Source organism: Hydra vulgaris, chromosome 02, assembly GCF_038396675.1.
Source record: "Hydra vulgaris chromosome 02, alternate assembly HydraT2T_AEP".
Lineage (NCBI taxonomy): Eukaryota > Metazoa > Cnidaria > Hydrozoa > Anthoathecata > Hydridae > Hydra > Hydra vulgaris.
The window spans coordinates 41,628,389-41,645,504 of record NC_088921.1 but is presented as its reverse complement, the minus strand read 5'-3'; the positions used below and the strand labels follow the sequence as shown (position 1 = coordinate 41,645,504).

General features: G+C 28.7%; 1 protein-coding gene across 3 annotated transcripts; it reads left to right on the top strand.

Annotated features, from left to right (window-relative positions):
- Positions 1-4,519: 4,519 nt before the first annotated feature.
- Positions 4,520-14,370, top strand: LOC105845736 (uncharacterized). 3 transcript variants are annotated; one of them, XM_065790956.1, is made up of 8 exons: positions 4,520-4,901; positions 5,045-5,180; positions 5,614-5,769; positions 7,355-7,428; positions 8,981-9,067; positions 9,149-9,221; positions 9,297-9,582; positions 14,095-14,370. In XM_065790956.1, exons 1-8 carry the CDS (start codon positions 4,644-4,646, stop codon positions 14,318-14,320), a joined length of 1,296 nt encoding a protein of 431 aa, XP_065647028.1. In that variant the 5' UTR covers positions 4,520-4,643; the 3' UTR covers positions 14,321-14,370. The 3 variants fall into 3 exon arrangements, 2 of the variants coding, with proteins under 2 accessions (XP_065647028.1, XP_065647029.1); XR_010636713.1 differs by having other exon boundaries at positions 4,531-4,901; positions 9,297-9,645; XM_065790957.1 differs by having other exon boundaries at positions 4,531-4,901; positions 9,297-9,627.
- The last annotated feature ends 2,746 nt before the right edge of the window (positions 14,371-17,116 follow it).

Sequence of the window (17,116 nt, the reverse complement as noted above, 5' to 3'; positions counted from 1 at the left end):
ATTAGTTTTAATTTAAATTTCATCAAATCAAGATAAGAAGCGAGAAAAATTTTGCATTTTCTCGTTAAAAATCCTGGTGAATCAAACAAAACAATTTCTAAAGAGTTGCAGATTGCTTTGAGATTATTGCAGAGCGTTATGAAACGATTTAAGGACACTGGTTCAATCAAAAGGAAATCAAGAAGTAAAAGAGAAAAATATTTTGTTAGACGAGATCTTGCTAAAAAAGTGAAAGATGCCTTAGACAGAAAACCGGAGATTTCTGTTCGAACTTTAGCGAATAAGTTTAAGACAAGTGCTTCCAATATAAAAAGATTGACGAGAAATTGTGGCTATAAATCTCATAAAAAGGAAAAAGTTCTTCGTGGTGAAAAAAAGTAAGAAAATTTCGTGGTTTGTTGTTCAAAGCTACTCTATAAAAAATTATTGTGCTGCATATTTCCGATCTCTTCCAGGACACCAATATTATTCAGCTCTTGCTGAATAATATTGGTGTCCTGGAAGAAACAAAAGTTTGCTTAAAAACTTTTAGTTTGGCAAACAATTTTTGAATGTGAAAAGAAAGCTGAAATGTGAAAGAAGCTCTTGGTTTGTGACTACGCGAACAATGAACACCAAAATATATATAAAAGAATGCCTCAAATAACGCCTTTTGCTGTTTTTAAAAACACACACGGGTAATCCGTTATTTTGGCTCAATTCAGCATCATGTCACTACTCTGGGACAACTTTAAACTGGCTTAGAAAATCTAAAGAAGATTTCGATGAAAAATACTGCAATCCACCGAATTGTCCCGAACTACGTCCTATCAAAATATATTGGGTTCTTGTCAAAAGAAAACTAATGTTCAATGTAAAAGAAGCCAAAAACATTAAAGAATTCAAAAATAAAATGGATTAGAGCTACCAAGAAAGTCCAGCCAAAGACTGTGCAAAAGCTGATGTCGAGCAAAGTGCGCGCGTTCTCATGCACAAAACTTCACAAACTTTCCTAAGTGATATTTAAGAATATTAATATACGTACTTTCAAAATATATATAACATTCAATATCGAAATACAATAGTTTAATAAATATCCTTTAAAATGTCCGCGCAGATTTTTTCTGGTACATGTCTCAGTCGGTTTTCTACAAATTTATTCGGCTCGGCAAGTCAGGTATTTGACACAATTCAGTCGGGTAAATTTTAGTTTTGAGGACTTTTTCTTTTTTTTAAGAAGCTAGTCGGTACTTTTTAAGGTGGTTGTCCTAAAAAAAAACATGAAAAAAAAAAAATCAAAGTTAAGTATATATATTTTTTAAATGACATTCTATACTCTTTCCAATGATATATTATTTGAGGGGTCTTTTGAAGTATAAAGATGAAAAATTTGGATTTTAGAATAAAAGTTTGTATTGTTTTTCTTTGTATTTAAGTTTTTAAGTAGTTAAATTCTGTAATAAATAAAATAAATTAAAAAAAAAAAAAATTATTGAAAATATTAAATGTAAAGAATAAAAAATTGTGACGAAAACGCGACATTCTTATAAAACCGCACACTTGAGAAAACATTGAAATTTTTAAATTTTAACTTTTTTTTTATTTTTTTTTTAACAGAACTTATATTTAGGTAACTATTTTAAAGTTTGTACATTTTTTGCAAAAAAAAATTTAGTTCCAACTACATATTTCTTTGGTAAACATATTTCTTTGGTAAACATATTTCTTTGCACAACCGTTCCCAACAAATCGAATTTTCGCATTGCAACATTTTTGTGTGTAACTGTACTCTACACTTTTTACATTTTGCAACTTTTAATCGTATGGCTACTGGTAATTGTTCTTCATTATTGTTCTGCTGTGGTTGCGCAGCATTGTTATGCTCAGGCATTTGAGTACTTGGCATAGAGTCTACGCTTTGCGTTAAGTTTAGCAACTTTCACGGCTTCCTTGGTTGCTTTTTCTTCATCTTTTTATTTGAGGAACTCGATCACATTTTCTTCGGTAATACATTTTCCGCCAAGTTTTGACATGTTGCACTGCTTCGATTTCTTAACATGCGATTGATTTCTTGGTCAACACATGCTTGATACCTATCAAAACTTAAAGCTAGTGTAGTTGAGGAAGATGGTAATTGGTGTGTAGTTGGAGTAGATGCTGCGGCGGCTGTTGAAGATGATGAAGATGTATCTGAGCAAGATTGTGTAGGTGCTGCGGAGATTGCCAGAGTTGATGAATGTAGATTAAACGTTTGTGTGATTGCTAACGCCTTATGATTTATATTGTTTTTATTAAAAGGAAATAAGCCAGTGTACCGGAAACCAGCGATTGCATGCAAGTGTGTAAAACGTTTACCACTCTCGTACAGCACTTTGAGCAACGGTGGAAAATTTTGTTTATCTAAATTTTTACATTTTGAGTCTTTGTAATACTTTGTAAGAATTTCTTTCCATGCTTGTTTGACATGACAATAGAAACCTCTATCCAATGGCTGTAGAATATGGGAAGAATGCTCTGGTAAACAAATCAAGATTATATTGTGTTTTTTGCACAGCAATACCGCCTCTAAAGCTATGTGAGTTGTATGCCCATCTAATACTAAAATTTGAATATCACCAGTTTGCTCAGTTTCGGGTATAAATACTTCTTTCAGCCATTCAATAAATGTATCGTGCTCCATTCAATCTGATTTTGAAATTGAATATCTGGTGCCAACTGGACCACCTTTTGCCCAGTCAAGACGAAAATTTATTTTGGCTTTGTATATCACAAATGATGATGCAAAATGCCCATCAGCGTTGCAGCGTTTACAGTGTGATGAATTTTAGCGTTTTGCAGTATAATAAATTTTTTCATTGTTGCCAGTAAGTTTAAATGCACGTCTTGTCTCTTTTCGACACACTACGGTTGCTTTGCCTTGATCACCCGAAAAACTTATTTCATCACAATTCCAAATATGCGACCCAGAAGTTATACCAGTCTGTTAATATTGCTTGGCGACGCATTCAAAACAACGATCAATTATTTTTGGCGTACAAGAAGCGGCTCTTTTAGATACTAAGTTATCCGCTTTTCTTGTTGAAATTTCTTTTGACCATCTTTTCAAAAAAGCATAAAGCCAGTCTTTACCAGGCTTGTCATTTTTGAATAAGTGCAATTGATCTTCACGTTTAAGGTAGCCACACACAAATTCTAGATTTTCATTTTGAGTTAAACCATAACCCCAGTCACCAAGTAGTTGGAACGCATGCACCATCAATCTTTCTGTTTCATTTGAGAGTACCGTTGTTATACCTGAGCCATGGAAGCCTTTGTTGTTGTTATTTTTGCGATCTTTGAGCGTTGACACTGGAACGCCATTTCTGAATGCAGCTTTTTTCAGTAATGTTTTATTTTCTTTCTTATCAGTTAATGCGGCTAGCATATCGTTTTCCTCGTATGCTTTTGTTTTTTTAGTTGACATGTTAAAGTGTGTGAGTTAAATTGAATTGAGTGAGTGATGATTATATTGAGAAATAATATAATAATTGGCTTTTAATGAATAAGAGTCTATTATATTAACAAAAAACATTATATTTCATTCATAATTAAACCGGAATTAACACTAAGTTAATTAGATAAATATAGGCGCTTAATCACTTGCGAAAAACTAAACTAAGTAATTAATCGAGTGTGCGGTTTTATCAGAAAAAAGAGTTTTTTTTACTTTTTTTATTTTTTATTTAACTTTTTGTTTTAGCTGCATAAAAATTATACTATTAGAATTAAAATTAAATTTCCAACAAGATAGTGCTATTATTATTTTTATATCAGTTTCGGTTCAAGCGCTATTTAGTTTGCAACGATAAAAAATATTTAAAAGATTTTGACTCCCTGTTAAAGTTGTAAAAAAAAAGAAAGAAATGGCGTTGAATCGGCACATAATTTTATTAATTCGAATAGAGGAGATTGTTCTTTATTTGAATCTATTTTTGTTGTTGTATGTTAGCTAAAAATCCTATCCTTTTTGGCTTGAAAAACATTGCATAGAACTATTTAGTTTTGACTTTATTTAAAGATAAAACTAAAAAAAAACTGCCTAAGTTAAAAAGGATTGTAATAAATTCAAATTGCTTGTCGATGGCTTAAAAAAACAATAACAAAATTTAACATTTTGCAATCTGCGCAATGGCGCTATCCAGTTCACGAAATGAGTTAAAAAAGTGCACATTTTGTGAAATGCGCTATTTCACGATTTGAGCGTAAAAGATATGTCAGTTCGCTACTTTATAACTATTAACATATAGATAAGTCAGTTCGCTACATTAATAAAAAATTGCTGAATTCTTTTTTTTATTTATCTCTTGTATAAATAAATTTATAAAAAGTAAAACACAATTATTAAAAAGACATTGTTATATTGCTTTTACTGTGAAAGTTGCGAGGAAAATTAATTACAAAACATTTGCACGTTTAAATTATTTTTTTAAGTTTTATTTGTTTAGTTTTGTTCTGTGTTTTATTTTACTTAATACGCCTTTCGGCGGCATTTTAAAAAACTATCTTGTCAAAGACGTATTTGACGTCATAATTAAGTAAATGGGTTAAATTTAATTCCATCTTGTAAAACTCTTATGGAAATCAAAAATTTATACTTTTCAAGTAATTATTTTTGAAAAACAAAAATGATTTCTTTGATCCGAATACAAGATGTTGAAGTAAATTTACAAGACTTGAAAAGGCTGTATTTACCTGGTAATTACATTGCAAGACAACGCCGGCAAAATTACGAAAACTCGCAAGCGGTTTTTCCGCTATGTCAAAAAGGAGATAACGATTATAAAACTCATTATTCTCTTCAGTTTTGCAATAAGCTAAAAGGCCGACCTTCAAGTCCAAGACCATGCTCGCCCACAAGACGCAACAACCCGCATCCATCAAAAGTAAGTGGACATTTAATTTTATTCAAATTTCAGTAATAAATATTTCGATTTAATAATAACTTATTAACACTTTTGTAGAGCTTTTTTCAACAGTGCAATATTTTGGGGTTTAAAATAAAAAGCTTACATTATTTCAATTTTAGGATTTTTTAAATTGGCGTATTCCTACAAGAGTCTATGATTTTGGAGATAAAAAAGAAGCAAATATCAAATTTTTAAAAATGAATATTGCGGACACACATCAGAGTTTTTATTCTGATTATAATGGTCGAACAGAAAGTAAGTGGTTCACATTATATATATCAAAAGGTTAAGGCTTAAACTTAAATAAATTAAAAAAAGTTCAGTATTCACATCTAATACATTAATACCACTTGAAAAATAACACATAAAAAACGGGTTAAGACCCAAAAAATATTTAGATTGGAAAACTCAATTAGTTTTAAGCTCAATTTTAGTCCATTTTTTTGCTGAAAATTTGACTCATTTTGGGCTTCTAATCAAACTCATTTAAATCGACTAAAACAAAGATTTACTCTGAAACTGCTAAGTGTTTTTGACTCGGATATTTTAGTTGCAAATCCTACCATTCAAAAACAGGTAGTGTTAATGTACGGACTACTCTTATATTAGTAAAGTGAATTAAATTAAAGTATTTATAAGTGCGTTAATATAACCCTGAATTAATAAAAAAATAGTACTTGAATTATAGAGGGAAATGACATTAATTCAACGATGGTTCTCGAGATTGGCAAAGCAAGTGACAGAGCTATTCAAAATACTACACAAATTAAAAAGTCTACGCAAGACTGTTATTTAAATTGCAACATTGGAAAGATTAACTTAAAAAAACACTTGTATCTGAAAGGTAAGTATTTCATTAGATCAAACGATTATAGTTGATAAGACTTTTATCTTTGAAAGAATATTCATAATAATTACATTATTTGAAGAATATTTATGAAAAAAGAAACTATTATGAAGATTATTAATAATCTGAAAAAGAAAAAATTTTAAAAATTATTATGAAGAATCTTCATCGAAAATTATAAAGTATCAATATATAAAATTAATAAGTTTGAACTTATAAAGTTATCTCAAGCCGTAAAAGAACAAAAAGTTCAATCAATGTTTATATATAGAAAATAGTATATATATAATACAGGCGTCATATTTTAAAACCTTATACAGAGGCTCAGAATAGGCGCAGAAATTGTGCAATCTGATTCTGCTGAAAAGAGAGCGAAAATTTTGTTGTAAATCTTTGCGCATTTGTTGAAAAATGAAGTAAAAATCAAAATAAGCAGATATGAAAAAAAGATTGAAGTAAAAGTTAACATGTTTTATTATCAATATATGATATTCATTTTTATTTTTATCAATATATGATATTCATTATTAAGCAGGACTTCAAACTTGAAAGGTTTTAGTAATGTTTATAATTTATACATAGGGTAAATATGATGAAGTTCTTAAAGCAATTAGGCATTATTTTATTAAGTTATTTTATTTTTTTTGCTAGCCAAATTATAGTATTGATGGGAACTTAATGTGAAAAAAATAATATGCAATTTATTTATATTACTAGATAAAATATCACAGCATAGTCGAAATTTCACCATCTGTTTGTTAAAACTTTGATAGTTTTTACATATTGTCTTTTTTATGCTTAGAGTTAAAAACTTTTTAGAAAATAAACAACTTTTTAAAATTTTTTACTTACAAGATAATTTTTTATACTTTGAAAATCACAGTTGTTTCGAGTTTTGAAGTTTTATAAAAGTAAATATACTTTAATGTACAAAATTCGATTAAAAAAGTTATAACTTTATTCAATTTTACTTGTATTATTCAATAAGCTTTTTGACATTTGTTTTGGTTTTTTAATTCAATTTCTTAACAAAGGTATGCATGCCTCTTTTTCAAAATCATTGAATCAGGTTGCACATATCTCACATAGCCTGTATGGTGCAAAACATCATACTTAATGTTTTGCACTATACAGGCTATACTCATCCACTTGAAAATAACAACAACTATGTATTTGCAACCATATTCTCCTTCAAGAAATAATGTGTAGGGAGTATATGAGTTTCACTAACTACACATGAAAATTGATAAAGTAGAACCTTAAAAAATATGGAAATTACTAAAACCAGCATCATTCCCCTTATTTGATTTTTTTCTGACTTAACATTAACCAACTAACATCTGACTACATTTTAATTAACTATTTTTCACTTAACATGAAAGCACAGGTAAAATGAAATTTAAATTTTGTGTAAATTTTCTATGCATTAGCAATTTAATCTGTTTAATCTGATTTTTTGTTTGAAATCTTTGGGTAAAAATATGAGTATTTTACATTACTCATTTTTATTTAACTCATGCCTTTGTTTTTATATATTCACATATATTTGAGTAACTGTTATATTATTTGTATATTGATTTAGTACCAAATCTAGGCAAGTCTTGGTCACCAGATCTTTCATTTAGAGAAAATCAAGAAAGAAAACATCCTGAAAAGGTATATTTTTGATGTATGTTTGAATACCAAACTTAATAAAAAATACATCCATTGTGCAAATAAAATTGAAAATATTAGAAAATTTGTTTTGTAAAAGTTTTTAAAAATTCCCTAAAAAACATGCGATTATTTCATTATCAGCCGTCATTATCAGTGCGTAAGAAACTTATTGTTTTCTATCTGCTGAATAGTTTTAAACTATATTTGTATTTTTCAAGGTTTAGAACCCCAAAGGGGTTCAGAACCCCCAAATTGAAGGGTTCTAGAACCCTTTGTAAACATAAGAGTTCTGGAACCCCTTTCTCAGAACCCAATTTTCTTAAAGGTTTCAGAACACTTTTTAGAACCCCACTTTCATGGTTCAAGAAATCCTGGGGGTCCAAACTATCTTTTTAAATAAGGTGTCTGTTATAAAGAAAAAAATTTTAACTTTGAAATGCTTTTGTTTTTAAGTTTCCAGTTCAAGTCAATTGTAAATTATTCTTTCTTCCTGCTATAACACTTTGTTATAATTAAGGTTCGAAAACCCAATTAAGAGGTGCTCTGGAACCCATTGGGGTTCCGAACCCTTTTTTATATGAGGGGTTCCAGAACTCTAATTTCAGAAACCCAGTTTAATGAGTTCAAAACTCTGTTTTGCAATAAGGTTCCAGAACCCTTATTGTAAAGGTTCCTGAACCCTGGGTTTCTAGAACTCTGAAATTAAGTCGGAGTTCTAGTCCTTGGTATTTTTACTAAAATACTATATTCATTTGTGTCAAAGGATTTGTTTTATTTATAAAAACACCTAATGTATATTTATTTTTATTAAACACTGGAAAAATATTATGAATAAGATGTAGAATGGCATGTTCAGTTAAATGACCTTTTTTTAAATCAGTTAAATGACCTGTTTTAAATGTGTTAAAAGTATTCTAACCAAGTATACCCTTTATGAAACTTTAGTAATCACTCCAATTAACTGACTGGTAAGAGTAGTTGGATTTTACCATATTTTGACAAAGTGTTTATATATTTCAATTGTAAAATATATGTTTTAGCATCTTTTCGGTTCTTACATTTGTGTTTATTGTATCATTTCAAATATTTTATAAAAGGTGACCATTTCATAATGAAGTACTGTAGAAATTTTTATTTGCTATATATGAATTGTTAGAAAAATAAAAATTAAGATTTTTCTTGCATAAGCAAGCATTAATGAGGTTATCGTTGAGTTGTGTATTTTAAGAAGTACTTTATATTAAAGATAAGAAACTGCAAAGCTAGGTTTTTCTGCAAAATTGAACAAATTTAGGTTTTAAATGAAGATATAGAATTTGAATTTGTAAAAAAGAGAAAAAACTCATTTTTTATAATCACATTACAAAGTTATCTTTTTACGAAAAGCCAAATAATTACATTACAAAGTTATCTTTTTACAAAAAGCCAAATAATTACATTACAAAGTTATCTTTTTACGATAAGCCAAATAAATATTGCTATTAGTATACTGCTAACTATTATAGATAACAAGCAATTAGTATTTTGTGTTAATTTTTATATCTTTGTATAGAAAACAACATCCAAAAGTAAGCAGCATGATCTTCAAAATTATCTTCAAGCATGTCAAGAGAAAGAAGAGGAGGAGTTAGTTAAGATGGTATTTTCAAAAATGTTATTAAGTTTTAAAAAAATGAATTTTTTCTTAAAGTTATTTAATTTATATTTCATATCCTTGTAGACGATAAAGAATACTTTAAAACCTGATACAGTTGAAGCAATTCAAAAATGGCTTGGTAATGCAGATGCAAAGGGTGAGTTATTTTGGCTATTTTTTATCATTATCTAATTATAACAATTTTTTAAATATAAAATTGAAACTGATTTAGATAAAGAGTTTGCATTAGAACTTATAAAAACTATCATTCTTGAATCAAGAAATAACACTGACTCCAAATACACAACAAAAAAATCTATGCTCTCAAATATGTATATGCATAATATCCACTCATCGTGTCACAATCACATTCAGGCTCGTTGGTGTGTTTCTCCAAATATTAAACAACATTTTAAAAAAGACCGATTACATAAAGAAAAATTTTCCAGACAATGCAATAACTGTCCGCGCCAACAATTGGAATTAATGCTTCAACAATTAGAGATTGATTTACAAGAGTAAGGAAAACTTTGGTGCTACACATTTTTCTCAAATCTTTTAAAGTATTTTATATTTTAAAGGTTATTTTTATATATAAATATTATTATCTATATATACTATTAACATAGTTTATAATAAAAGATGTCTTCAATCCAGTATAACTTTTACAAAAATTATAGTTGATGTAAATATAAGAATAACAGCTGGATAAGGTTTACCCATTTCAGCATTAAAATCAGCCACTGAAAATAGCTATATCTATTGTACATAGATTGACTTAGGGTTTGGTATCATGAAGTTTTAAATTAAAGATGATAAAAGTTCATTTATGTTTTTTTTGGACCTAATAAGACATACTTTACATAATTTTTTTTTACTAATATTAGGGACCGATTAAATTTTCAAGGGTCTTGGGCTCCTGTTAAAAAATTTTTTATTCAAAAATCTTTAAAATCCAGTGGTAATTTATTATATAGTACACATTAAGGTGCATGCTGCAGATGATTTTTATAATCTATATATATATATATATATATATATATATATATATATATATATATATATATATATATATATATATATATATATATATTATTATAATTATTATATAAAAGCGTAGCGGTTGTCTGTCTGTTTGTGAACATTTTCTTTTCTAAGGTAAACTCGAAATTATGTTACATAAAAAAAAAGTAAGAAATAAACTTTGTTTATAATCAATGTGAAAATGATCTTAACAAAAAAAAAAAACTAATTTAAAAAAGATTTATGGTCTCTTTAATGAGAAAAATAAACATTGTTAAATTAAAAAAAAATGCCATTGTAATGTATTTGATGTCTTTTGATGTCAAATTAATGTGTACAACTTTTGAATTGATAAAAAGTTGTGAAAATCAGGTAATTTAATTCATTATTAATTTTTGTTTTCTATTTAATTTTTTTTTCAGCTTTGCAACTTTTATTTTTATATCACTAAAATTAGCGTAATATATTTTATTTAAATTTGTTTAATACATATCGTATTAATATACTTTAGATATAGGTATGTAGCGGGCTACATGCTTAAGTAGTACCTATGTAGTAGTTATGAGTGGGCTATGTAGTAGCTATATAACAGGATATGTAATAGTTATATATATATTTTTTTTGTTATTCACCTCCTCAAGGTCGATAAAGCCACTACAGATGAGGAGGCTACTTAATAGTGGTTATTACCCTCTCTCAACTCTATAACTCCGAAACACGAACCTTGACGAACAAGGCCGCTGCGCAGAGAAACAAGTTGAGTGCGGTACTACCAGGGATGTTGTGGGGATCGAACTCGGAACCTCTCGCTTATGAAGCGAGCACTTTACCACTACACCACTACCGCATCCTTACTTACCTACTACACCACTACCGCATATATAATAGGTTTTGTTGTAGCATTTGTATAAAAGCTATGTAGTGGGTGAGTACCCCGCTGGCTATGTAATACCCATATATTGAGCTATTCATAACCTATATATCAGGCTATATAGTAGTTATATCCTAAAAAAAATAAAAAAATAGTTACTGCCAAATTAAAACTTGGACTAATTTTTCCTCACAATTGCGCGGGCTATCCTACAAATTAAATTAACAGGGATAACTTTTGACTTTAAAATTAAGCTAAAATTAAGTAATATACTTAACTTAAATGTTTCTTACTTTTGCAACTTTTGTTTTTTACATCACTAACACTAGTCTCAAATATTTTATAAAAATTTTTTAAAATATTAAATTTAATAATATAAATATTATAATATAATTTATTATATTTTATATAGGTAGACATGTAACAAATTGTATGTAGCAGGCAACATACTTATGTAGTAGCTAGGTTTTGGGACACAGGCTATGTAATAGCTATGTAGCTGGCTAGATAGTAGCTATGAGTGTGCTATTAAATAGCTATATAGCAGGTTAATGTTGTATCATAACTATGTAGTGGGCAGATAGCCTGTGGGCTATGTAGTACCTGTATATCAGGCTATTTTAAAGCTATGTAGCAAGCTACATGTATTGGCTATATAGATAGCTATTTAGTAATTATGTCCTAGAAAAAATAAAAATAAATTATAATTTAAAGCATCAACTGATTCTTTCCGCGATAGCAAGGGCAATCGCAGAAGAATTACGCAATATATATACACATATACATATGTACATATATACATACATACATACATACATACATACATACATACATACATACATACATACACATACATAGGTATCAAGGACTATTCTAGGAAAATAATTTTGGCATCAAAATTGAAATTTTGCAGAAACATTGCCAGACATTTTTTTGCAAAAAAAATGTTTTTGGCAATGTTTAATTAAATTTTCCTAATAATTAGAGCTTGGAAGCAAACCCTTCTTCCTTCTGGAAAAAAAAAAACCATCAACTCTAATGTATGGTTAATGGGTTGTTCATCAAAAAATTACTTCACCTCATTTCGTTTAAAATATGTTACTAGATTTATAAGTTCTTCAAATGGGCTCCTCAAATGATTCATTGCATAACTAAAAGTGTCACTTAGAGAACTAAAACATTTTCAAATTAAAAAACAAGAAAAAGAATAATTTACATAGGAACATTTAATGCACCTTGAAAGTTTGTGTTTTTTTATAAATTATGGTATTGTAAGTTTTTTATAAATTATAGTATAATAAGAAATTTACACTTATAACATCATAAGCAGCTTTCTCTCCCAATTTAAAGCATTAAAATAAATAAACCTTTTATTTTAATTTGTTAGTGTATAGTTTAATATATATATATATATATATATATATATATATATATATATATATATATATATATATATATATATATATATATATATATATAAAACATCAGTAGTTGCCCATAAATTTTATTTAGACTTAAATGCTGATTTTAATAATTGTTAAATAAATTTTTGAATTCAAAAAAAAAATTATTTTATATTATTACATTAAAATTTTTTCTAAACTTTAAAAAGTTGCTTTTAAACAATAATTTATTAAAAATACATTTTTTATATGCATTTTAATCTGAATTTAAACTTTAAATATTTGAAAACTTTAATAACGGGTGATGCGGAAGTTATCGGACAAAATAAAAACGTCAATAACTTATTTATAAATAATAAAAACAAACTACTATTATATTTTTTTAAAATAAAGCATTTATCTTTTAATAAAAATATATTTTTTATATGAAAAAACACCACCATCTGCAATTGATCTCAATTTTGCTCTGACGCCTTTCATATGCGACTGTAAAAAGTTTAAATCAATTTCTTGTAGTTTTAGTTTAATGCGATCAATTAAAACTTGCTCTGTTGAAGCTTGCCAACCTTCTGTGCCAAATGTCCCCAAAAATTTTCAATTGGTCGTGCTTGAGGCACATTTGGGGGATTGGATTCTTTATCAACGTAATAGACATATTGGTCCATCCAATTTAGAGAATCTTTAGAATAATGAGAACTTGCTAAATCTGGCCAAAATAAATAATTAAAGTCTCCATGATACTTGTGAATAAATGGAAAAAGTTTTCTAAACATTCATTAATATAGATTGATGAATTGATCGCTACAGTTTTGGAAGTGTGAAATGGCATACCACGGTCAGATATGGCTATCCAAATTAATAATTTTTTTGGAAATTTCTCTTTTTCTATAAAACGAACACTTTCTGGGCATGTCTTTATGTTTGTGTAGTATCCAGAATTTCCAGGCATGTTGTCCCCTGCAAAACAAAAGTATTTTTCGTCATCGATGACTAGAAGCGATTTTGTGTTGGTTTTTTGTTTTTGTTTTGTTTTGTTTTGTAGTTTTGTTTTGTTTTGTTTTGTAGAGTTGGTTAACTAGTTTCCTGCTTCTTTTCTTTGCCTTTATTTGTTGCTCTATAGTGTATTTTGGAGTCTTTTCACGTTTTCTACATTTAATATTCATTTTTTTTAACTGACGACAAATTGTCGATTGATTTACACCGAATTTAATACCTATTTTTCTCTGACTGACCCCTTTTCGATTGTTAATTCGGCTTTCTTTTCTCTAGTCCAGGATGTCGGACGACCAGGGTGCTTTCTATCAGAAAACGATTGAACAGTTTCAAGTCTTTTTAGGTTATCATATATTGTACTTCGAGCAAGTCCTTCCTTTTCAAAATGATTTATGATTTTTAGTTTTTTTATTTTAGGTTTATTTACAAAAAACATTTTGAGTTGCTTTTGAAAAGATTCTCGTTCAGCTGCATTTAACCTCATTTTAAATAATTGTGTTTCAAATAATAAAGTTTATATTTTATAGAACGTTTATACCTACGCATAAAACCACAAAAACTAATTATTATGCTGAAATAATGAAATTAGGATTTGTCCGATAACTTCCACATCACCCGTTATATAAAATTTTATGTATTTAATGTTTTTCCTACTTCACATAAAAACTAGCAATGTTAAGTTAAATACTGCTTTTAATAATTTTTTTAAATAATTTACTTTTTGTTTATTATATTAACAGGGAGAACTCTGCTATTAGCGAATTAATGAACCCATGTACCCTGCCAACCAATCAAACATCCGCTATTCAAGAATTTTTTCATTCAGAAAAAAATCAGCAATTCGATAAAAGTATCAAGCGACCAAAAAAAAAGACTTATGGATTTATACCTAATAAAGGTTCCATATTTATAAACGCTAAGCAAAAAAGGACAAAGCATTACACAATTCACCCCGAATGGCAATAAATCTGTAAATTTATTAAAAAAAAATTCGAGGCAAATTTTTTTCCTTTAAATTTTTTTGTTAAAAATACTGCAATAATACTTGACAATGTTTTAACAATGCTGCTGCACTAAAAAATATATATCAAGTTAATGATAATGTTGTTGCAGTCCCTGACAATCTTGTAACGCACTTGACGATGTCACTTCAATACCTGACTATGTTAATTTCAAACTTGTAAGTTTTTTCCTTACTCTCAGTCATTAATACAAGGAGGAGGAGGGGGTGGGGGTGGGGGTTTAGTCCAGATTTAATAAAGGGGGGGGGGGGGGGTATGTTACAATATAAGTATTTTTTATAAAAAATTTCAGTTTCAAAATCCAAGCTAATATTTTGTACAATACACGCCTAAAAATATTTAAATCTTGCGCGGCTTGCTGTCAAATGCGCTTTTTCTAACAGATGTTTTATAATAATTTCAATAGGATTTAATATGTTGATATAAGTTTTATACTTTGGTGAGAATTAATAAATACTTATAAGAATTTTAAAAATACTTAAAATTCCCACCCTACCCCTTTTATTAACCTCCTCCCCCTCCTCCGTTAATTAAATCTGGCACCCCCCTCTCTCTCTTTTTATTCCCCCTCCCCCATTTGTATTAAGGGCTCAAGAGTATTAAATGCGCAGTATTTTTTTTAGAAACTTGTTTGATTAGCCAACAATACCTCTAGATAATGTGGTAGAGGTTTGTTCAAATAATGCTTTTAGCATCTTCTTTATCACAAAAAATTTGTATTGCGCGATAAAAATTTCAATTTTTATCGCGCTTTTTATAATTTTTGGAAAACTTTCTAAACTATAAAAATTATATCAGCACATTAAATCCTAATGAAATTATGATAAAGCAGCTGATAGAAAATGTGCATTAGACCGCAAGCCATACTAGAATTAAGTAATTTTATTCGTTTTTTGTAAAAAAATAGTAGTTTGGATTTATAAATTGAAATTTAAAAAAAAATGGTAAAATATTGTAACATTTTTATAAAAAATAGTAAAAATATTGTAACACGGGTAAGATCGGAAATTTTCACGAACTGACTGATATGAATTTAGCTTAGAAGAAAAAAATGCTTTAGGCATTGTGTTTTTTGGTCTTTTGTCTTCAATATCTTTTGCCATAATTTTTTGTGTGAAAAAACTTGTTAAAAAGTTTTTGTATTTTATATCAGATTTGTGTCTCTTAAAAGAAAAAGGTCTTCCATTTATAAGATATTTTAAGACTTTCAGATTCTAGGAGGAAAGAGAGGGCAAACCTTTCCCCCTGGACTCGTCCCTGATAGGACATTCCATAATGAAATTGGAACAGGTTTTTGCATAGGATAATCCTATTGAATACATTCTTATAAGAGTTCCAAAATCTTGTAGGAATCCTATCCTATACGACACCCGGTATGAAAACATCCTTTAATTTTGGACCGACTGGAATCTTAAAGTCATCCTGATATATATATATATATGTATATATATATATATATATATATATATATATATATATATATATATATATATATATATATATATATATATATATATATATATATGTATATATTAGGGATATGACTTTTTAATTTTTTTTCAAATAAAATGTTTCCTGTATCATAAATCGATGAACTTTTACCTAAAATCAAGAAAAAAGGCCCAAATAGCTCTCTGCGACAAAAAAAGGTCACCCCCAAAATAAAAATTTGATTTACCATTTTTATACATTCATTTTTGACCGATGTTTTAATCTTAAGCTTAATTCTCAGCTTAATTCTATTTATTTCATTATTTTGTTATGAATTTATAAATATAACGCCACACGTTACCATGGCAACGAAACGGCCGTGTGCCGGCAAATACTTGGAATTGTTATGTGATGACGTCATTGTGTTACCACGGTGATATAGACGACTGTAACAGACTGTAGAAGATTATAGAACTTAGTAGAACATTCTGGAAGCTCTAAATAATTATATAAGCGAGCTGCTGTCAGAGCTCAGTGTTGATAATGTGAATAGTTCTATGAAGTACTCTGCGTGTAACTGAGCTAATAAGGAACTACTGTAGCGAACTAAAGACGCTGTAAGTGTACGAAGTATAAGTAGTCGTAGCATTATCGTTAGGATACGGACTGGATTATCGAACTGTTATCAACATTGACTGGATTATCGAACTATAATTGGATTACTATACAGTTAAAGTATTTTATTAATTAAACGACTTTATTAAACGGATATTTACGCTCAGCTATCCGTAAAGTCGTAACAATATTATATGATGTCTCACAAGAAAAGTCATACCACAGTAACAAAGAACAAGAAGACTTGGACTAAAAATTTGGTGAGATTTCAAGAGTCACACAGAAGAAGAGGAAGCGTGGCTGTAGAAGAACATTCACTCGATGAAAAATCCAGAATACCACTTCAATTGCAGATCGTAGGAAGATACCAGTTTCTCGGAGCATATGTTAAAGGAAGAAAAGAACGAATAGACCAAATTTCTAAGGAAATTACAAAATTGTGGGACAATAAACTGAATTTTCCACGTGTGTCTGATCAAGTGATAAGAGCAAAGCTTATGAAGGTGCTGAAGGTCTATGATGAATGTGTCAAGCGTGGAAAATATGATGTTCTCAATGCATTATTTGACATCACGAAAGTGAATGGCCAGTGGTTATCCTCGGAAGATAAACGTCTATACCACCTACAAAAAGAAAGTAAAGGACAGGTGGGGTACTCAACAGGACAAGTGGCAAGTAAAGAAACCATTCACCC

Bases quoted from the DNA above. Each gene is read 5' to 3' on its own strand.
- LOC105845736 (XM_065790956.1), top strand. From the start codon at position 4,644: ATGATTTCTTTGATCCGAATACAAGATGTTGAAGTAAATTTACAAGAC. The intron at 7,429-8,980 runs GTATATTTTTGA...ATCTTTGTATAG, and splicing joins AAAGAAAACATCCTGAAAAG to AAAACAACATCCAAAAGTAA. The intron at 9,068-9,148 runs GTATTTTCAAAA...ATATCCTTGTAG, and splicing joins AGGAGGAGTTAGTTAAGATG to ACGATAAAGAATACTTTAAA.